Source organism: Loxodonta africana, chromosome 2 (assembly GCF_030014295.1).
Source record: "Loxodonta africana isolate mLoxAfr1 chromosome 2, mLoxAfr1.hap2, whole genome shotgun sequence".
Lineage (NCBI taxonomy): Eukaryota > Metazoa > Chordata > Mammalia > Proboscidea > Elephantidae > Loxodonta > Loxodonta africana.
The window spans coordinates 100918847-100941784 of record NC_087343.1 but is presented as its reverse complement, the minus strand read 5'-3'; the positions used below and the strand labels follow the sequence as shown (position 1 = coordinate 100941784).

The window sequence follows — 22938 nt, the reverse complement described above, 5'->3', positions numbered from 1 at the left end:
AGTATGTGAGACATAGTATTGCCATCGTTGCTTCTAAGGAGCATTGTGGCTGTATTTCTTCCAAGACAGATTTGCTCAGTCTTCTGGCAGTCCATGATACATTCAACATTCTTCACCAACACGTAATTCAAAGACATCAGTTCTTCTTCGTCTTCCTTATTCATTGTCCAGCTTTCACATGCATATGAGGCAGTTGAAAACATCATGGCTTGGGTCAGGTGAGCCTTTGTCTTCAAGGTAACATCTCTGCTTTTTAACACTTTAAACAGGTCTTTTGCAGCAGATTTGCCCAATGAATGTAGTGTTTGATTTCTTGACTGCCGCTTCCATAGGTGTGGACTGTGGATCCAAGTAAAATGAAATCCTTGACAACTTCAGTCTTTTCTCCCTTGATCATGATGTTACTTATCGGTCTAGCTGTGAGGATTTTTGTTTTCTTTATGTTGAGGTGTAATCCATACTGAAGGCTGTGGTCTTTGATCTTCATCAGTAAGTGCTTCAAGTCCTCTTCACTTTTAGCAAGCAAGGTTGTGTCATCTGCCTAATGCAGGTTGTTAATGAGTCTTCCTCCAATGCTGATGCTGAGTTCTTCTCATATAGTCCGGCTTCTCGAATTATTTCCTCAGCGTACAAATTGAATAAGTACGGTGAAAGGATACAGCCCTGACTCACACCTTTTCTGACTTTAAACCATGCGGTATCACCTTGTTCTTTTTGAATGACTGCCTCCTGAACTATATACAGGATCCTCATGAGCACAATTAAGTGTTCTAGAATTCTCATTCTTTGCAATGTTAACTGTAATTTGTTATCATCCACACAGTCGAATGCCTTTGCTTAGTCATTAAAGCACGGGTAAACATCTTTCTGGTGTTCTCTGCTTTCAGCCAGGATGCATATGACATCACCAGTAGTATTCCTGGTTCCACCTCCTCTTCCAAATCCAGTTTGAATATCTGACAGTTCCTTGTTAGTATTCTGCTGCACCTGCTTTTGGATGGTCATCAGCAAAGTTTTACTTGTGTGTGATATTAATGACATTATTTGATAATTTCCACATTTGGTTGGATCACCTTTCTTTGGGATAGGCATAAATATGGATCTCATTAATTGTGCTGGGAATCATTTTAAAAGGGAAAGATTTTGTTATGTTTGGAATTGTTTCAGGACTTTGCACAAGCCTGTTGTCTGTCATGTAGTATATAACCACTATTGAAACAGAAGACAGATTGTGAACTTGAAAGAAACCTCCTGATTAACCAGAACTCACTTCTGGAACCTTCCAGTTCTGTGATTTTGCGTTTGTAATCTTATGAAAACTTGTTTTGAGTAATAAGTGTGAATACTTAGTGGTTTGCAAAAGGCCAACACTGGAGGCTTGCATTGTACTTTGGGATCCCTGTAATACCTGTTTGTGTGTGTGTACGCATGGTGTGTGTACGTGCCTGTGTGTGTGTAAAGCTTGTTTTAAATCACAAATATTAAAATATATGCGTATTTTCATTAAAAACAAAACAGAATCAAACCCATCACCCACATCAACAGCAATGGCACATATTTTAAAAAGCTTTGCCAATTTTGCTGTAGTCAGATTTCAGGTAGTTTACCTAGGGACTGAGTGGTGTCTGAAGTCCTATAGCAAAATCAGTGAATAATATTTCAAATGCACCAAATATAGGCTTATTTAAAATCAAGTGTAGGCCCTTAAATATATACTTAGATCAAGCAGTGGTGCTAATTCTTTGTCAGCTCAGGCAGCTTTATAATTTTCATACTGCTAATTTGTGTACCAATAAAGGACAGTTGAATCAACATCTGTTTTTCAGTGAAAGGAAGTTTAACTCTCATGCAGAAAAGTGTTATTTTCAGCATTTGTCATTTAAACAAATAGAAATGAGTTTAACAAAATGTTATGTTCAGACAAAGCACCAGATAAAATATTTTATGCTTCTTTTATTCTGATTCTAACGTCAAGTCCTCCCTCCAGTGGCTACAGCACTTTCCTTTTTTCACCTTATTTTGGAAAAACTGGAAAGTTTTTTTTTGTTTTTCCTTCTCAGAATTAAAGCCCATTTTTGTGTCATGTTGAAAGACTGACAGATGATTTTCTGTGGCAGATAATTTCTTGTGAGTATATGAGCCCAACCTTTACCAGCCCCAGGGACAGATTATTCTGAATTGAATTCTTCGCCCTCATCTTTCATTTTCAAATCATTTATAACTACTCCTTATCTCAGCATTTAAAAATTTTGATAATTTGTGTATCTTCAAAACCAAACCCATTGCCATCCAGTTGATTCTGACTCATAGTGACCCCTATTGGACAGAATAGAATTGCCCCATAGGGTTTCCAAGGCTGAAATCTTTACAGAAGCAGAATGCTACATCTTTCTTCCGTGGAACGGCTGGTGGGTTGGAACCATTGACCTTTTGGTTAGCAGCTGAGTGTTTTATCTACTGTGCCACCAGGCTCCCCCTGTATCTTCAAGGCAGGTTGTATTTATTATACTTACTAGTAGCAGTAGACCAAGCATAGAACAAAAACATATGAACCAAAACATAAAGGACAGATGACATTTTCAGAAGTGCATATTTGGTTTTCTTTAGATGTTTTATCCTAAGACTGTAGGTAAAAACCCCTTGCCGTCGAGTTGATTCTGACTCATAGTGATCCTATAGGACAGAGTAGATCTGCTTCATAGGATTTCCAAGGCTGTAATCTTCAGGCAAGCAGACTGTCACATCTTTTTCCCACGGAGCAGCTGGTGGGTTTGTACCATCAACCTTGCAGTTAGCAGCCCAGTGCTTAAGCACTGCACCTCTGGACTCCTTAAAATTAGTTATAGTGTTCGTTTTCTTTTTCATGCTTTTCTCTGTTATTTAAAATATATTGTTGGTAAATAAAAAAGAATAAGTGCAGCCAGGGTTTTTGATTTTGTGTGTGTGTGTAAAACTTTATTATTTTCCTGTGGCTACCGTAACAAATTGGGTGGCTTAAAACAACAGAATTTATTCTCTCACAGTTCTGGAGGCCGGAAGTCTGAAATCAAGGTGTTGGCAGGCTCCAGGGGAGAATTCTTCCTTGTTCTTCCAGCTCTGGTGGCTCCAGGTGTTCCTTGGCTGTGGCAGCCTAACTACATACTTTGCCTCTGTATCACATAGTCGTCTTCTCTGTGTCTATGTCTTCTTCTCTTCCATCTGTTATAACAACACTTGTCATCGGACTTAGGGCTCACTCAGTTAATCCAGGATGATCTCAAGATTCTTCACAATTATAGCCGCAAAGATTCTTTTTCCAAATAAGGTCACATTCACAGGTTCTAGGGCATGACGTATCTTTTACTGACCCACCATTCAACTTACTACATATACCGATTCAAAAGTGGCAGCCTTATATGTAATGCTTATACAGGTTATAAAGCATAATCATATAATCAACACCTGTAAGTTCACTACCCAATCCAAGGCTCAAAACACTTATCAATGACTTGCATTCACTATCTCATGCTCCACCTCCCTGCCCAGAAGTAATCCCTATTCTGAATTTTATGCTTTTTTTTTTTTCCTTCCTTTTTGTTGTAGTTTCAGGGTATATGTGCCTAAACAATACATTATTTTGTTTAGTTTGTTTTGAACTCTATGTGTATGGTATCATGTTCTATGTAGTCTTCTGAGACTTTGTTATACAATATTATTTTTAGAACATTCATGTTTTTGAGTTTAGTTTTGGTTCATTTGTTTTCACTGCTGTGCAGTATTCAACTCTTAATATATTACGATTTATGTGTTGCTCTGTATTTGTAGAACAAATTTTTGTCCGTATGTGGTAGGCAGACTCTAAAATGATCCCCAATGATCTTTGCCTCTTGATATTCATGCCTTTGTACGGACCCCTCCTATATTCAGTAGTGCTGCCTTGGTGCCAATAGACTATCAAGGAAGTGATGGTGTGACTTCTGAGGTTGTCATAAAACATACTGCAGGTTCCCCCTTGCTCTTTTGTATTGATTCTCTAGGGAAAGACAGCAACCATGTTGTGGGATACTCAAGATGGCCTGTAAAGAAGGCCATTTGTGGAGGTACTGAGGTCTCTAGCAACTAGTGCCAATTTTCTGTCCGTATGAATGAGCTACCTTGGAAGCAGATGCTCTCGTCCCAGTCAGGCCTTCTGATGATTGCAGACCTGATCAATGTATCTTGACTGCAACCTCATGAGATATCCTGAGCCAGAATCCCTCAGCTGAGCTGCTCCTAAACTTCTGATCCACAGAAACTATGAGAAATAATAAATGTTTGTTGTTTTAGTCCACTAAGTTTTTGGTAGTTTGTTATGTACCAATAAGCCAAAACCAAACCAAACCCGTGGCCACTGAGTTGATTCCGACTCATAGCAACCTTATAGAACAGAGTAGAACTGCCCCATAGGGTTTCCAAGGAGCGGCTGGTGGATTTAAACTGCTAACCTTCTGGTCAGCAGCCAAGCTGTTAACCACTGTGCCACCAGGGCTCCTGTGTACCAATAGATAATGAATAAACCAGGTTTTTTGGTGATATGAGCATTTTCATATCTGTCTCCTGATGTACAAGATCAAGGAATGGACCAAGAGGTGAGATTGCTGGGTTGAAGATTATGGGAACGTTTAACTTTGAAAGATCATGCCATTTTTTCCAAAGTGGTTGTGATAATTTGCATTTCGATCAGCAATGTGAATAAGAATTCCCATTGATCTTCATTCATTTTAACTTTTGGTATTGCCAGACTTCTTAATTTTCCCTAGTCTAGTGAGTATAACAGACCAACAGAATAGAATGGAACTCAAAAACAATCCACATGAAAGATCCATATCACAGAGAAAACATTAGCATATCACTGGAGAAAGGATAAGCTTTTCAATAATTGGGACAACTAGTTAGCTATAGGAGCCCTGGTGGCACATTGGTTAAGAGCTCGGTTGCTAAGCAAAAGTTCGAATCTAACAGGCGCTTCTCGGAAACCCTATGAAGCAGATCTACTCTACGGCAATGGGTTTGGTTTTGTTTTTTGGAGTGACTGTAACATGGTACCTCATTGTGGTTATATTTCCTACCCCAACATCAAAATGATAAAAAAAAAAAAAAAAGATAGTTTCCTATATTTTCCTCTAAAACATATGAAGCTTTGCTTTTCACATTTATGCCCTTAAACCATTCGAAATTAATTTGTACGTGTAGAACGAGGTGGGTATCCAATTTCAGTTTTTACTGTGTAGAAAACCAGAACCAAAAACAACAACAACAACAAAACGAAACCTGATGCCATGGAGTCAATTCTGACTCACAGTGATGCTGCAGGTCAGGGGAGAACTGACCCATAGGGTTCCCAAGGTGTGGCTGGTAGATTTGAACTGCAGACATTTTGGTTAGCAGCCAGGCTCTTAACAAATGCGCCACAAGGGATCCATAGCTGGCTAGTTGTTCAAGCTATTCAAAAGCCTATCGTTTCCTTAGTGATATACTGTCTTCTCTACCATATGAATCTGTCGTGGATTGTTTTTGAGTTCCATTGTATTCTCTTGGTCTAATTGTTTATTCTAATACCAATGACTCATTGTGTTAATTATTGTGATACTGATAGGACAAGTCTCCCTATCATATTCTTCTTTAGGAGTGTCTTAACAGTTCTTGCTAATTCTTCTTCCATATAGCTTTTTAATTAGTTATTCAAGTTCTTAAAAAAAAAACAAAACAAAAAACTCTGATGAGTTTGAGTGGAATTGCATTGAACCTATGTGTCAATTAGGAGGATTGATACCTTCACAATATTGAGTCTTTCTGGGAATATGGTATATCTCTTCATGTTTTTAGGTCTTCTTTTTAATGCCTTTCAATAACACTTTACAATTTTCTGCATATAGGTTTAGCATATCTTTGGTTAGGTTTATTCTCACCATATTTTTTTTTTTTTTGCTATTATGATGTATTTTTGAAACTATGTTTTTTCAGTGATTGATGCTGTTATTTATAAATACACTTGATTTTTAATATGTTAATGTTAGAGCAAGCCATCTTGTTAGATTCTCTTTTTATTCCTAATTATGTAGTTAAAGATTCTTCTTGTTTCTTGAGTCTAAAAAATCTTATTTCTTAATTCTTTTTGTTGTTGTAATAATCATATCATCTGCAAATTATGGTAACTTTGCAGGGCTTACTTTTTCTGGAGTAGAAGGGTCTTTTGGGAGATTTAGCCAAAATATTGGAATCGGAAGTCTAGTTGTAGAATTCTTGACTCTAATGATCATAGGCAGGAACCCTATCATTTAGTCACTATGTAGACAATAGTAATGAGAGCCATCTGGCATACTATGGCTAAATGTAGATCTAATGCCATAAATAATATCCACAAAGTGTCTTTATGCCGGCAAGTTCTGTGCCACAGTTTATTTCGTGTACTTAATAGCGTGGCCATGCAATAGCTGTCTTTTGTAGGGGAAAAATATTTGTAGAAAAAGTAATTGTAGAAATAATCAAAGCTCTTTGATTATTTTTAGAATAAGAGCATTTGTTGCCTCAGGTCCTTTGTTAATTTAGACAAGGTGTTAGTTGTGGCTCTATGAGTCGGAATCCACTGGTCAGCAGCAGGGTTTGGTTTTGGTTTATCAGTTGTGTATATTGTGTTTATTGTTTCCTAAATAAAGTACATAATTACTATAACTGATATGGCAGTTTAAAACAGATGACTTGAAGTTTCAAATTCCTAATTTTCTTTTTTTTTAAGACCAGATATTTGTAGTGTTACAGCTGTATAGAGCCTCCCAAAATCTTTCTGAGTTCATCGTATCTTGGTCCCAGGATGAGGGCATTGTTGAAATATGGCAGGGTACAAAAATGAAATTCTAGAAGGTATTACTACTCCAGAAAGAATGGGGAAATTCTAGAAGCCAAAAAAATATCTATTCTGAAGGCACTTAAATAATATTCCCTGTTGTTAATGTATTTAGGTTAAGTCAGGTTTCACAGAGATTTTTCCCTTTAAGTAAACAATACGGAGTTCACTGTCAGTAGACATTGGATATGAATGATACTTAAGTGCCCATTTGTAGTACAGTTGTGGTCTCTACAAAGCTTAACTTTTCCATTAAACTTTATTGCGAATATTATTGGTATAGGTTTCTGTGTTTATTAAGAACCAATGGTTGGATTATATGCTCAGGTGTTTTTTTCCTGTAGCAAATGATACATTTCTGTCTTTGGAGTAAGTTGTATAATGATGTATATAATGATGCTCCCATGTGTCTGTCAGTTTGTCGTACTGTTGGCGCTTGTGTGCTGCTGTGATGCTGGAAGCTATGCCACCGGAATTCAGATACCAGCAGGGTCACCCATGGAGGACAGGTTTCAGCTGAGCTTCCAGACTAAGACAGACTAGGAAGAAGGACCTGGCAGTCTACTTCTGAAAAGCATCAGCCAGTGAAAACCTAATGAATAGCAGCAGGACATTGTCTGATATAGTACTGGAAGATGAGCCCCCCAGGTTGGAAGGCACTCAAAAGATGACTGGGGAAGAGCTGCCTCCTCAAAGTAGAGTTGACCTTAATGACGTGGATGGAGTAAAGCTTTCGGGACCTTCGTTTGCTGATGTGGCATGACTCAAAATGAGAAGAAACAGCTGCAAACATCCATTAATAATCGGAACCTGGAATGTACAAAGTATGAATCTAGGAAAATTGGAAATCATCAAAATGAAATGGACCGCATAAACATCGATATCCTAGGCATTAGTGAGCTGAAATGGACTGGTATTGGCCATTTTGAATCGGACAATCGTATGATCTACTCTGCTGGGAATGACAACTCGAAGAGGAATGGTGTTACATTCATCATCAAAAAGAACATTTCAAGATCTACCCTGAAGTACAACGCTGTCAGTGATAGGATAATATCCATATGCCTACAAGGAAGACCAGTTAATATGACTATTATTCAAATTTAGGGCCAAAGATGAAGAAATAGAAGATTTTTATAAGCTGCTGCAGTCTGAAATTGATCGAACATGCAGTCAAGATACATTGATAATTACTGGTAATTGGAATGTGAAAGTTGGAAACAAAGAAGAAGGACCAGTAGTTGGAAAATATGGCCTTGGTGATAGAAACAATGCCAGAAATCAAATGATAGAATTTTGCAAGACCAACGACTTCTTCATTGCAAATACCTTCTTTCACCAATATAAACGGCGACCATACACATGGACCTCACCAGACAGAACACACAGAAATCAAATTGACTACATCTGTGGAAAGAGACGTTGGAAAAGCTCAATATCATCAGTCAGAACTAGGCCAGGGGCTGACTGTGGAACAGACCATCAATTGCTCATATGCAAGTTCAAGCTGAAACTGAAGAAAATCAGAGCAAGTCCACGAGAGCCAAAATATGACCTTGAGTATATCCCACCTGAATTTAGAGACCATCTGAAGAACAGATTTGATGCATTGAACACTAGTGACCAAAGACCAGATGACTTGTGGAATGACAACAAGGACATCATCCATGAAGAAAGCAAGAGGTCACTGAAAAAACAGGAAAGAAAGAAAAGACCAAGATGGATGTCAGAGAAGACTCTGAAACTTGCTCTTGAGTGTCGAGCAGCTAAAGCAGAAGGAAGAATTGATGAAGTAAAAGAACTGAACAGAAGATTTCAAAGGGCCTCTCGAGAAGACAAAGTAAAGTATTATAATGACATGTGCAAAGAACTGGAGATGGAAAACCAAAAGGGAAGCACACGCTTGGCGTTTCTCAAGCTGAAAGAACTGAAGAAAAAATTCAAGCCTTGAGTTGCAATAGTGAAGGATTCCATGGGGGAAAATATTAAACGACACAGGAAGCATCAAAAGAAGGTGGAAGGAATACACAGAGTCATTATACCAAAAAGAATTAGTCAATATTCAGTCATTTCAAGAGGTGGCATATGATCAGGAACCGATGGTACTGAAGGAAGAAGTCCAAGCTGCTCTGAAGGCATTGGCAAAAAACAAGGCTCCAGGAATTGATGGAATATCAATTGAGATGTTTCAACAAACAGATGCAGTGCTGGAGGTGCTCACTCGTCTATGCCAAGAAGTATGGAAGACAGCTTCCTGGCCAACTGACTGGAAGAGATCCATATTTGTGCCTATTCCCAAGAAAGGTGATCCAACTGAATGTGGAAATTATAGAACAATATCATTAATATCACACGCAAGCAAAATTTTGCTGAAGATCATTCAAAAACAGCTGCAGTAGTATATCAACAGGAAACTGCCAGAAATTCAGGCCAGTTTCAGAAGAGGATGTGGAACCAGGGATATCATTGCTAATGTCAGATGGATCCTGGCCGAAAGCAGAGAATACCAGAAGGATGTTTACCTGGTTTTTATTGACTGTGCAAAAGCATTCGACTGTGTGGATCATAACAAACTATGGATAACACTGCGAAGAATGGGAATTCCAGAACACTCAACTGTGCTCATGAGGAACCTTTACATAGATCAAGAGGCAGTTGTTCGGACAGAACAAGGGGATACTGATTGGTTTAAAGTCAGGAAAGGTGTGCGTCAGGGTTGTATTCTTTCACTGTACCTATTTAATCTGTATGCTGAGCAAATAATATGAGAAGCTGGACTATATGAAGAAGAATGGGGCATCAGGATTGGAGGAAGACTCATTAACAACCTGTGTTATGCAGATGACACAACCTTGCTTGCTGAAAGTGAAGAGGACCTGAAAAAAGCAGTTACTAATGAAGATCAAAGACCACAGCCTTCAGTATGGGTTACACCTCAACATAAAGAAAACAAAAATCTTCACAGCTGGACCAATGAGCAGCATCATGATCAGGGGAGAAAAGACTGAAGTTGTCAAGGATTTCATTTTACTTGGATCCACAATCAACAGCCATGGAAGCAGCAGTCAAGAAATCAAAAGACAAATTGCATTGGGCAAATCTGCCACAAAGGACCTCATCACAGTGTTGAAGAGCAAAGATGTCACGCTGAAGACTAAGGTGCGCCTGACCCAAGCCATGGTATTTTCAATCACATTATATGCATGTGAAAGCTGGACAATGAATAAGGAAGACCGAAGAAAAGTTGACACTTTTGAATTGTGGTGTTGGCGAAGAATAAACAAATCTGTCTTGGAAGAAGTGCAGCCAGAATACTCCTTAGAGGCAAGGATGGCGAAACTGCGTCTTACATACTTTGGACATGTTGTCAGGAGGAATGAGTCCCTGGATAAGGACATCACGCTTGACAGAGTAGAGGGTCAGCAGAAAAGGGGAAGACACTCAACGAGGTGGATTGACGTAGTGGTTGCAACAATGAGCTCAAGCATAACAACGATTGTAAGGATGGAGCAGGACCGGGCAGTGTTTCGTTCTGTTGTGCACAGGGTCACTATGAGTCGGAAGCGACTCGACGGCACCTAACAACAACAACAACATATAATAATGGGGACCAGTTAGTTCATAATTGTCAAAATAGTAGTAATAATAAAGCAATTATTACCAAGTTTTAATTCTTGTTAGAAATTGAGTGAGATTGGAGTGCTACTAGGTCGCATGTGGACGGGGATTACTTGAATCATGCCCGCAGTGAATTAATGCTTCTGACCAAATTCTTATAGTAAGAGATGTGCAAGGGACAGTGACTGACAAGAAGGCAAATTACCATGGTCAGAGAACCCCCCATACAGAGAACTTGAACAAGCTGGACTAGAGCACTGTGATGTACAAAAAGCTTACATAATGCTTGGCTTCCACTCATACTAGGTTAGGCTCATTCTACTCCTGTATGACCTTAGGCTAATGAGCTGACCACAGCTTCAAAGACCCTGTTTCCATATACCTTCATAGCTACCAGAAGTTAGGACTTACAACGTAAATTTTGGGGGACACAATTCAATCCATAGCAGCATGGATATACCACATTTTATTCATTCATTCATCAGTTGATGGAGATTTGAGTTGTTTCCACTTTTTGGCTTCTGTGAACATTCTTGTACAAGTTTTTGTGTAGACATATGTTCTCAGTTCTTTTTGGTATATACTTAGAAGTGGAATTACTGGGTCGTGTGGTAACATTTTAAGAACTACCAATCTGTTTTCCAAAGTGGCTGTGTCATTTTACATTACAACCAGCAATGTATGAGGATTCCGATTTCTTCACATTCCCGCCAAAACTTGTTATTGTCGTTGTCTTTGATTATATGCGTACTAGTGGGTATGAAGTGGTATCTCATTGTGGTTTTGGTTTGCATCTCCTGATAACCTAATGATGTTGAGCATCTGTTGGTGCACTCTTTGGCCATTTGTATATCTTCCTTGAAGAAATATCTATTCATATTCTTTGCCCATTTCTTAATTGGGTTATTTGTCTATGTATTGTTTGGTTTTAAGAGTTCTTTATATATTTTGGATACATCTTGTCTCTTAACAGCAGAAATTTTTTTAACTTTCAGACCAAAACATTCAGAAAAGTACATTGTTATAACTTGAACTTTTCAGAAGCAGATGCTGAGACAGAATTGGGGTGCACTTTATTATCAAAAAAGAAAAAAAAATTTTTTTTTCTCTTTTATTAGAGATCAACACTTGTGAAAGGAAGGCAGAGGTTAGGATTTGTCACAGGGAGAAATCGAATTGCCGCACAAGCTTGGAAAAGCCTCGACCAACTTGATGGCGAGCTCTGGAGCAGATATTGCCCCTTGGAACTGCATTAGGTCAAAAGGGCTGGGCTTTTATATTCCCACTTAGCTCAGTCACTGGATGAGGCTTGACAGGGTAAAGGTGTAACCTTGAGTGAGGTGTGACTCTCTGCACCTAAAGCAGACCCGAAGTAGTGGACAGCTGGGTACTGTTTGCTGACTACACACCCTCCAACTGAGCCACAAGTTCCCCTCTAAGCAGGATCTGGGTGGTGCCCCTTGGTGTCTGCTGTATGTGTATTATATTTTTTAATTCTAAGTTGAATTTTGAGTTGCAAAGTTTAGCAGGGGTACTGGTGAGCATGTGTATGGAATGAGAAAATTTGATGCTGGTTTTGCAAATATGTTATTGCTGCTCGTTCAGAGTATTAACTGCTTTGAATCTTATGAGATAGTTTCTGCTTGTTCAGTTTGACCTGGAGTTATGGAGTTTTGTTAATATTTTTTATATTTTATTGTATATGTTTCTCGTAGAATTAAAGTCTCTTAAATAGCTTATATGAAATTTATATTCGACTCATAGGGTTGCTATGAATTTGAATCCACTCAGCAGCAATGGGTACTATTTGTTTCGCATATTCTGTGTTTTAAAAATTTTGAGCATTAACTCTTCTTTTTGAAAGTAAGTTTGTCCTCAACTATAGCTCTACCATTTCTGCTCCCTATTATGAAAAATGGAAACCCGGGTGATGTAGTGGTTAAGTGCTAACCAAGAGGTCAGCAGTTCAAATCCGCCAGGCGCTCCTTGGAAAGTCTATGGAGCAGTTCTACTCTGTCCTATAGGGTCTCTATGAGTCGGAATCGACTCGACGGCAGTGGGTTTGGGTTTATTATGAAAAATGAATAAAATACAGGTAGTCCCCAACTTAGGATGTACTTGAGTTACAACAAAGTGCACTTAGGACCATCTTTTTTTTTTTTTTGGACATCTTATTATTAAGTCCTATGTAAAATTTTTTTTTTTTAATGTAAAATGTTGTAGTACATAATTTGCTGGTGTTATCTTTCTCAGATGTTTACTCTCACAAGTTCAGTATTATGATTTACTGTTCAAAACACTAATATAGCAGAGGAAAGAAATGCTAAAGAAGAAAGAAATATGAGGAAGAGAAAGGAAAGAAGTCAAAAAAATTTACAATGAAAGAATTAGCTGAAATATTTTCTGAACTAAATCAGACTCTTCAGTTGCTTGAAAACATGTGCCCAAATGCTGATCATTTTGCTAAAGACGATAGGCAGATTCGGAAACAGTGAGATGTTACCATGAAATATATGAAGGAAAAGAGAAAGGACCATACAGACAGCTCTGATTTTCTAACTAGAAACACCTTCCCATTCTCGAGCCTTCCATAAGGCTCGAGTTATTGCCACAACTGACAAAATGCCAGCATTGTCCAACTTTTCTTCCTCGTAAGAGTAAATTTCTATGATTTTCTTTTTTTATGTATGTATTAAAATATATCTATAAGTTTATCTGTAATATTTCTAACCCCTAAAGATAAAGATGAGATTTATGAAGATAATGATAATAAAAGGCAATAATAATGAAAGCCAAAATAAAAATGAGGCGTTCTACTTCTATCAGAACCAACTTACACTGGAGTTGTTGGAATGGAACCTTGTAAGCTGGGGGCTACCTGTACTACTTATTTTTTTTTCTCTTGAGAGGGACTTCAGAATTAAATATTGTCTTAGTCTTTAATTTCTTAACTTCATTTTTAGCATTGTTTTGTGGACATTCTAAGGTTATCCTAGCCTTGCTAAGTTTCTGTGTTTTGGCTATACAAAAAAAGTTTGAAACCTACCAAGTTTAGAACCTGTTAAAAAGACACAGTAGTACAATAGAAGTTTCTTTTTAAATCTTTTTATTTGCTGTTTCTTTTAGGTGTTTGATTTATCAAGGTATTGTGAGAAATGGTAGGGAGTAATTTTATCAGTCCTCATTCTGAATAGCTAACCAAAAAGACAGAGACAATTTTGGTTGACAATTCTAGTCTATAAATATTAATTAACTACCTCAAACTTGCCCAAACTCCAAATTGTATTACATCTTGACATATAAATTAGTACATGAGAGTGTAAACTTTCTATAGGATAAAGAAACTTGGAATTGTTTTTTCTAGTGAAGTTGAGTAGTTTGACTCTGCCAGCATGGCAGAATAGAAGGAGCTCATAACCAGGAGTCAGAAGGCCAGAGTTACAATTCTAGTCACCTCTTATCATTTGAGATCCTTAGTCAGATTACTTAGCCCCAGGTGCCTCATCTCTGTAAAGTGCAGGTACTGTCAACTCTGGAAACCCAGGTGATATAGTGGCTAAGTACTATGGCTGCTAACCAAAAGGCCAGTAGTTCAAATCCACCAGGCGCTCCTTGGAAACTCTGTGGGGCAGTTCTGCTCTGTCTTATGGGGTCGCTATGAGTTGAAATTGACTGGATGGCAATGGGTTTGGTTTTTTGGGTTTATCAGCTCCGCCTGCCCTTACCAGCTGTGGTGATGAACTGATATGATAATGGGTGTGAAAGAATCAGGTGCTCCTGTGACCAGTGTGTGCATTTAGGAAATACATAATTGGAACAGCCTTCTTCTTTGGGCAAAGCATTCATCTAAATGAAGGTGGAACCCATGTGTGGACCATTTTTTGAGACACACATTTCAATAAGTTTTAGAAAGAAATATATAAAAATAGTGATTTAAATTCATAATCTTGGAAACCAAATTCAACTCTACAGGTGTTTATTGTAGGCCTTATTATTTGCTCATTGAATGTATCCTAGTGATACACATCAAAAACTTCTCCTTCATGGTGGCTTGACTGTTTTTGGTACCACTGAGCACAAATTAATTGGAACTCAATTATTTCTGATTTTATGTGGATCACTACTATTTGTAAAGACATTTGTAGTTTGCAAAATGTTTACATCTACATTTGTTCATATGACCTTCACGATATCCCTGCAAAGGTAAGTACTCTTGTTTTCATTATTATCCTTATCACTTAGATTCAAGAAGCTGTGCCTTTCTCAAGGTCACTCCACTACGAGGTGGTGGAACTGAGATTAAAAACCTAGATTTCAAACCTATTATGTCACTTTGCCTGGGAAACTAAGGAATTAATTTGGATAGGCTTGGATTGGAACCAGGTAATTCTGGTCTGAGCTAAACTATGATTCAAATATAAATCACATTCATGTAGAAGCTACTGTTGGCTAATCACCAAGAACCCATGTTTTCCTGGGCTTGTGTTCCATGTCTGCTCCAGCTTGATGCCCTCATTCTCCATCCCCTCCCCCAGTGCCAGATGTTTGTCCATACACACACACACACACACAAATACATTTTTCTCAATATAGTCTCAGAACTGTATACTGTCCAATGTTTTTATGAACTAACCCTTGGATAAGGAGCAACTTCTGGAAACATTGGTATTTTAGCTGTAATTTGGGTAGGTCCTTTGCTTCCTCTCAAATCTCTGGTACTGATTCTTTTACTGTACTTTCAATTGCTATTGGCCTATTTTGAGCTGAATTTCCAGAGCCCGACTTAGTAAGCCCTTTGGGGCCAGACTAGAACCAGACCAGTCCCAGGGAATTACCCAGTTTTGCTTCTCCTATGATATATATTGTACTTTCAGGGTTACATTCAGAGTGCGAGGTGGAAAAACCTGTTGCCAAATTATATATATAGTTCTTATTTAGTACTTGCTTAAAAATAAACATAAAAAAAAAACTGAGGCTTCTGTGTATCTTTCTGTGTATAAGTGTTCATATCATTTTGAGCAAACAGGACAACTAAGAAATATTGTACTGTTTAATGTTTTTAAATGATGTCTGGATAAAGATTACACATGACAAGTTATTTATAGCTTTATTTATACATGGTGGATTCTCTGTTGGAATCATAGAAGGAAAGAAGATATGATAATTGCTTTGTGTAGTTCACAGAATGAAATCACAAAGTGAGATGTTTTGAATCTAGTTTATACTGTAACCATTTCTAGGAAACCATATTTAAACAGCATTGGTTATCATGAAGTGTACAACATGTCAACTGTGTCCCAATTCACATCAGTAAAAACCTTCCACCGCTTTATTCCCTATAACCTAACCTCCATCAGATGATGCCAAATAAACTATGTCGAGTGCACATGTTAATGTGTATCAGATGTATCACACAGCTCGCTGGCTGCATTTTCAGTAGTGTTTATCTGTGGTCATGCAGGTTATAACTCTGAATTTTTATTAGGAAAACTAAATTGAGAATTTATAATGTTCCTGATTTAGCTTCACCAGCTGTGCCACAGCCACAGAAAATAACTCAAGAGAGTACAAAATCTAACATGGCGAATAAGAGCGCCACAGGCAAATTGCTTTTGCTTACCTGCTTTGCATCTGCTACTATAAGGTTTAGGGTCACAGATAGTAATTAGTAGTCTCCTAACTTACATCATCACTCTAGCAAATTACTCTGTATGTGTTTAGGTTGCCTCATATAAAATAAGGGTAATGATTATTGATACCTTGGGAATCCTGAAAATGATTCTTTAAAATATAAACCTTGAAATGACTCTAGCACCAAAGATAAATTTATAGTTTTAAGTTTCTTAAAATAGTCACAGTGATATAATTGCATAAATTGTTATGTTTAGGAATCAGACAATTTAGGGCCAATGAAAAGTAATGGTTTATATTTAGAAAAAATATTGACAGAGGGATAAAGTGAAACATGCAAGAAGTCCCCTGAAGATGGTTAATTTAATTGTGAAGTTGTTAGAAAAGGACATCATGTGGACTCTATTATTGTGAACATTTCTTTTTAATTGCTGCTGCTGCTGTTATTAATTGCCTCTGAGTAGATTCCGACTCATGTTGATCACATGTGTGCAGAGTAAAACTGCTCCATAGGGTCTTCAAGGCTGTCGACTCGACGGCAGTGGTTGGTGGGACCTTTTGGAAGCATATTGCCAGGCCTGTCTTCCAAGGCACCTTTGGATGGGTTTGAACTGTCAACCTTTCGGTTAGTAGTCGAGTCCTTACCCATTTGCACCACCTTTCAACTAGTGTTTTTTCAACTAGTAGTCAAGTGCTTACACATTTGCAACAACCTTTTAGCTAGTAGCTGAGTGCTTATCCATTTGCACCACCCTGGGATTCCTTTAAGGAATCCTGGTTTCTCAGTGGTTAGAGTACTTGGCTGCTAACCTGAAGGTTGGTGGTTCAAATATACCAGCTGCTCCATGGGAGGAAGATGTGTCAGTCTGCTTCCATGAAGATTTTACAGCCTTGGAAACCCTGTGGGGCAGTTCTGTTCTGTCCTGTAGGGTCACGATAAGTTGGAATTGACTGGACGTCACTGGGTTTGGTTTTGGTTTGGGGGGCTCCTTTAATTTCTGTAATAGGGAGTTGCCAGTGAAACTTGTGCATACACTTGTGGGACTGGACAGATAAAACTAATTCCTGAATGTAAGTAGATATCCCTTACAGATATTGTTATAACAGCACTGTAATCATCAGTCTGGGTCTTTTATATTATGCCTGTAGCTTTTTGGCAATTTGATTTGTCAGCCAGAAAGTAAGCCCCTCGTAGGACGGTGACCATGCCTGTTTTACTCACCTTTGCAGTCCCAGGGTCTTACACATTGTCTACCCTGTAGTCTGGGATATATTTCTGGAAGGATTATAAAAACCAAAAAAACCCAAACCTATTGCCGTCGAGTCAATTCCGACTCAGAGTGACCCTATAGGACAGAGTAGAACTGCCCCATAGAGAGTTTCCAAGGAGTGCCTGGTGGATTCGAACTGCCAACCTTTTGGTTAGCAGCCATAGCACTTAACCACTATGCCATCAGGACTATAGACACATTTTATTCATGTGGAATTTTCAGAGCTTTAGTTACCTATTCACAAAAGAAAAATAGCAGCTATTTACATGCAAAGCGATAATGTTTTCTTAGTAAAAAATAGTCTCCTGTTCCAGTTATTCCTGTTAGGAAACCTGACACTGTTGAGTGGCAATAATACTGCTAATAGTAGCAGTGATCAGTTCTTCACATTTTGTATAGTTTTTAATTTTCACCACTATTGCATAATACGTTGTATAGCTTATCACGGAAGAAAGATGTGGCAGTCTGCTTCTGTAAAGATTGTAGCCTTGGAAACCCCATGAGGCAGTTCTACTCTGTCCTGTAGGGTTGCTATGAGTCAGAATTGACTGGACAGCAGTGGGTTTTACACATTTTATAAGCGAGGAAACTGAAGATTTTGGATACTAAGTTACTTGCTCCAGACAACAGAAGTAGATAAAGCTAGGATACATTTACAATAGTAATTTAAAAAGTATAGGCTAATGTATGTTGCGCACTTAATTATGGACTAGGCACTATACTAAATGTTTTATACTTGCTGTCATCTTCAGTCCTTACTGTAACACTGCCAGGGAAGCATGACTGTCATTCCCATTTTACAGATATGGAAAATGAGGCACCACTAACTGCAACCAAAAAGCCCCGTTTCCATCAAGTCGATTTTGACTTGTAGCAGCTCCATGTGTCACAGAATAGAAATGCTCTGTAGGGTTTTCTTGGCTATAGTCTTTACAGAGGCAGATCGCCAGACCTTCCTTCCGCAATGCTGCTGGTTGGATTCAAACTGCCAACCTGTAGGTTAGTAGACAGGCACAAACGTTTGTACCATCCATGGAGAAGTTAAATACTTTGTCAGGGGCACAGTGCTAGTTAGTGGCAGACCCACACCACCTGCAGTAGGAGTTGAAGTAAGGGCAGCATTGATTTAGAATCTTTTAGAGCATTTGTAACTTAAAAATATGTATTACTTTCACTATTAGTTTTTTTTAATGTATTTTCTGCTATACTCTGGTGATTATAAACATACCTCAATTTTTAAGGATAGTTGTAAAATGTGTCTGTGAACATAAACTGAAATTTGCTTTGTGTGCAGCAAATCAGTTGGGTTCCTCAAAGAAGTACTCTTATCTTTTTTTTTTTTTTTTGCTGTTGTCATGAATGTAGTTTTTATATGATTTCATCAGTAGTTAGGGGTATATTGATAAGTTAGTTTAATTTTCTCCATTGAATGTGTTGCCTTTTTTAGTTTTTTAAGACTTCAGGAGTAGTGGTTTGTTTTACTGTTTGTGGACACCTGGGGAAAAGCCATCTATTTATAGTTTGAACGCCTTCCCTTTGGCCAAAGGAGAACAGAATTAGATTTTAAGAAATCATAATTTATATTATGACTTATAGTATGATTGTTTCCTGGATTACAATTTATAGTGTGGCTTCCAGACACTGAAATCAACAGTTTCATTTTTGAAAGGATGATTTTTTTTCCTTAAAGTCGTATTTTAAACTACACCGTGGGTACTTTCTGTATTTATGTATTTTTCTCCTTCTGACAATCTGCATACTCCAGGAGGAGGGCATTCTGATCTTGTATATAGCATATAGTTAGGAGTTTATTTTTTTAATTAATAATTTGAGACTACCTGAAGATATGTGTATGTGTGTGTATATATATATATATATATATATATATATTTTAATGTTAGGTCATAGAGAACTAAAACTAAATAGAAAGTTTGGCTAATTTCAATTCAGCAAACATTAGGTATCTATATGTATAAAGTATTGTGTTAGGTGACACAAAAGAGACAAAGATGGCAAACACTTGATGCCTGTCTTCCTGGGCATTGTAATCTGTTAGGTGACCCAGACAAATGCATAAATAACTCAAATGCAAGGCAGGCTATGATAAGTACTATAGTGTAGACATCAACAAAGCACAGTGGAAAGTCAGGATAGAGATTAATCCTGATGGGGAGGATCTAGGAAGTTCTCATGGAGTAGGTAGGATTTGAGTAGAGCTTAATTTATTGCTTTCATTCATTCTAGACTGTCTTCTGAAGATTGATGTGTATTTCCTTGAGCTCTTTAATTTTGTTGCCAATTTGGATAAGTATGGCACAAATCCAGCAGGGAGGTCCAGATGAAAAAGAAAAGTCCACAGCACTGAAAGGTACATACTTAATTTGCTTTTTCAGGATATTTTCGTTGTTCCTAATGAAGGTACAGGAATATTTAAATGACATTCCGTTCAATTGTACTCCAATTCTAAAATAAGAATATCGGTACCTAAGCTATTTGTAATTGTTTGTAGCTCTCACAGCAACTATCTCTGTGTCTTAGATGTATCATGTACTCAGTAAATAAATCACAGAATCATGTAATTTTACAGCCGAAAGCATTTTTAATGTTCTTATTGAAGGTCATGTATTTAGTGGTAAAGCTAACGCTATAGGTCTGTTGAATCAAGAGCCCTTACTATATTTTTGCAGATTGGAACGTCATACTGGGTTAGGATAATGATCCGCCTGTCCCTGTATTCTCTCTCTATAGTACTGGCACTAGGGATATTTCATGAGATGCCCTCCATGTTAACACTTTAGAAGAAATCTGCCTCAGGCATTCTTAGGCACATTACACTATAGGGAATTTTGAGTTTTAGATTGAAAAAAAAAAAATTTGCTATTTAAAGTAATTTTGCTCCTAAGGGAGCTGTCCACTGTTGAGGTGTAAGTTTTCTTGATTATTGCGTATTTTTATTTAACTGTCTAGTGACTTAGCCCAAATCACATTGTCTATGTAACCTGTGCAGGGTCCTGCAATTACTTTATTTGATGGTGGAAAAATATCTAATGGGTTTTCTAATTGTATTGATGCCAGCTATGTTAAATGATAGAATTCTCTTTTCCTTGATTCATCGTAGAGTCTCTCTGGTCTTCAGAAGTTCCAGGATACGTAGGTGATGCCCCATACAGTCTTGGCTGTGGCTTCTTCTCTGAATTCCTAGCTTTTGTCCTACCCTTGTTTGCCAGGTTGGATAATAAATATATCTCAGGAATCTCTCCTCTTACTTCCTCTATTTCTTTTCATGAAAGTCTAAAGCATATACAGGATAAAGCTGCCAGTTCCTTAGCTCAGTTTGGCTTCACTTTTTCCCTGCTTTTATGGATAATGATCTGTCAGTGTGATCGTGTAACTAGCCCTTACCTACAAAAATGGGAAATAACTACAACAGTTCATTCTTTGTTTTTTTTCAGACCAAATCTTATAAATGTGAGAGATGAGGATGGCTTGGATTAGGGTAGTAGTAGAGGAGATGATGAGGAATGGACAGATCCTGGATATGTTTTGAAGGAAGAGATGACAGTTTTGCTAATGGATTGGATATGGAATGTTAGAGAAGAGACTAAAATGATCCTAAAGGTTCTTAGCCTAAAGAGCTGTAAGCTTGGTGTCATGAATTAGATTATGAAGTTATGTGGGAAAAGCAGGGGGTAGAGTGGTGGCGGTGGTTGAAAACAAGAACTAAGGTTTAGACATTTTAAACTGCAATGCCTCTCAAATATTAAAATGGAGAAGTTGAATCTTGAGTTGGGGATAGTGTTTGGGCTTGAGATAAAAATTGTGGGCCTCATTAGCATAGATACAGTGTTTAAAGTAATGGTATTAATTGACATCCCCTGAGGTGTCAATGTGGATAGAAAAGAGAAGTCTGAAGATTGAGCCTTGGGGCACCTCAACTTTTAGGATCAGGAACATCGGGAGGAACCAAAAAAAGAGACTAAAAATTAGTTTCTAGTAAGATAGACTGAGAACCAGAAATGAGAGAGACATCCTGAATGCCAAATGAAGAAAATGGGAGTAATTAAGTGATATGCTGATGATGGGTCAGGTAAGACTCGGGCTGAGAATTTACTTTTGGATTTGACAATGTGGAGGTCATAGTGACCTTTACAAAGAGCTGTTTCAGAGAATTGATTGAAATGAAAACCTGATTGGAAGACTTGAGTAGAGAATGAAGTGGAGGAATTGGAGACAGATATAGACATCCCTTTAGAACATTTTACTGTGTGCTTGTATGCTGATGGGAATGATCTAGCAAACTCAGAAGAACGGATGATTTAGGAGAGGACAAGGAATGTGTGTGAAAGACTTGCTTGGTTGCAGACTTCGTGTATCTTCAGCCTTATTTGATAATGTGAAAATTTGGCTTCCTAAGTTGTGGTTCCAGTTTATACTCCTACAAGTAGTATGTAAGAGTTCAGACTGATTTTCTTGATTTTAGAGGGAATACAATGAAGGTAAAAGACTCTGCATCAGTCCTGGGTGGAGCAAATGGTTTACACCCGAGCACTAACCAAAAGGTTGGTTTTGAATCTACCCAACCTTACCGTGAAAGAAAGGCCTGGTGATCTACCTCCATAAGATTACAGCCATTGAAAACCCTATGGAACACAGTTGTACTCTGACGCAAGTGGGTTTACCACAAGTTAGAATCGACTCAACAGCAATGGGTTAGTTAGTTGGTTAGTTAGAGGTAGAAGGATCTGGTTTCAAACTCAGGTTTTTCACTTACCAATTTGTAACCCTAGGCAGATTTCTTAACATCTCTGTATATTTTTCTTTATCTGTACAAAAGGAATTTTAATGCTTAGTGCACATAGGTCTGTAAAGGTTAATAAAGAAGACAAGTTAGAAATATTAGAAAACAAAATGACAGATATATAGTTAAATTATATTTTAGAACAAACTGGCAAACTCAATAAAACTTTATCCCTACAATAGGAAGACAGGTACCTAACAATTTTATTCTTGAATTTCTTCAGAACTGGGCTATGATGCATAAAATGTTGTTATACAGTGAACTGATGATTATCATTGACTTGCTATTCATTAGAGGGTTTCAGGTTTACATGGCAAGATCTACATACTTGAAAATGACTTAATTTTTCATAAATGAAAAAGTGTTTCAGGTAATAGGATAAATGGCTGGAATATCTATTAGATTATATCAGTGGTCAAAAAAATGGCAGATAAAACTCAAGACAAACAGAGATAAAACAGGGCATTCTGGAAGAAAGTAAACTAATTCACTATAATAATGGTGATAACTCGGGTGGTGAGGAGGATGATGATGACTGTTACCACTAAAGGAGGCATATTATGTGTCAAACACTAATCTCTTCTGGCAGTGCAAATGTCTTTATAAGGGCCAGTCCTTCCATTTTTAAAAAAAGAATACTTTTCATTTTGCTACTTTACTGTACAGGTTTTTAGTTTGCTTATTGGCTCTTATTGATTTGTTGAATCCAATTTTTTTTTGGACTTCTAGAAGCATGTTCTGTAACCATTTTCTTAATT

The 22938-nt window shown here is 37.7% G+C and overlaps 1 protein-coding gene across 16 annotated transcripts in view; it reads left to right on the top strand.

The window, feature by feature from the left end:
- The window catches only part of ARB2A (ARB2 cotranscriptional regulator A), a 496175-nt gene that overhangs the window by 30740 nt on the left and 442497 nt on the right, over positions 1-22938 (top strand). For 14 of the 16 annotated variants that reach the window (XR_002785671.2, XM_023547664.2, XM_023547667.2 and 11 more), the window contains one exon: positions 19627-19750. The exons of the other annotated variants lie outside the window; for them this stretch is intronic. Coding sequence is in view for 13 of the 14 variants with exons in the window: in XM_023547664.2 (XP_023403432.1) it covers positions 19645-19750 (106 nt within the window). In the remaining variant the exon portion in view is untranslated. The remainder of the gene's footprint in view (positions 1-19626; positions 19751-22938) is intronic. 16 annotated transcript variants of the gene reach the window in all.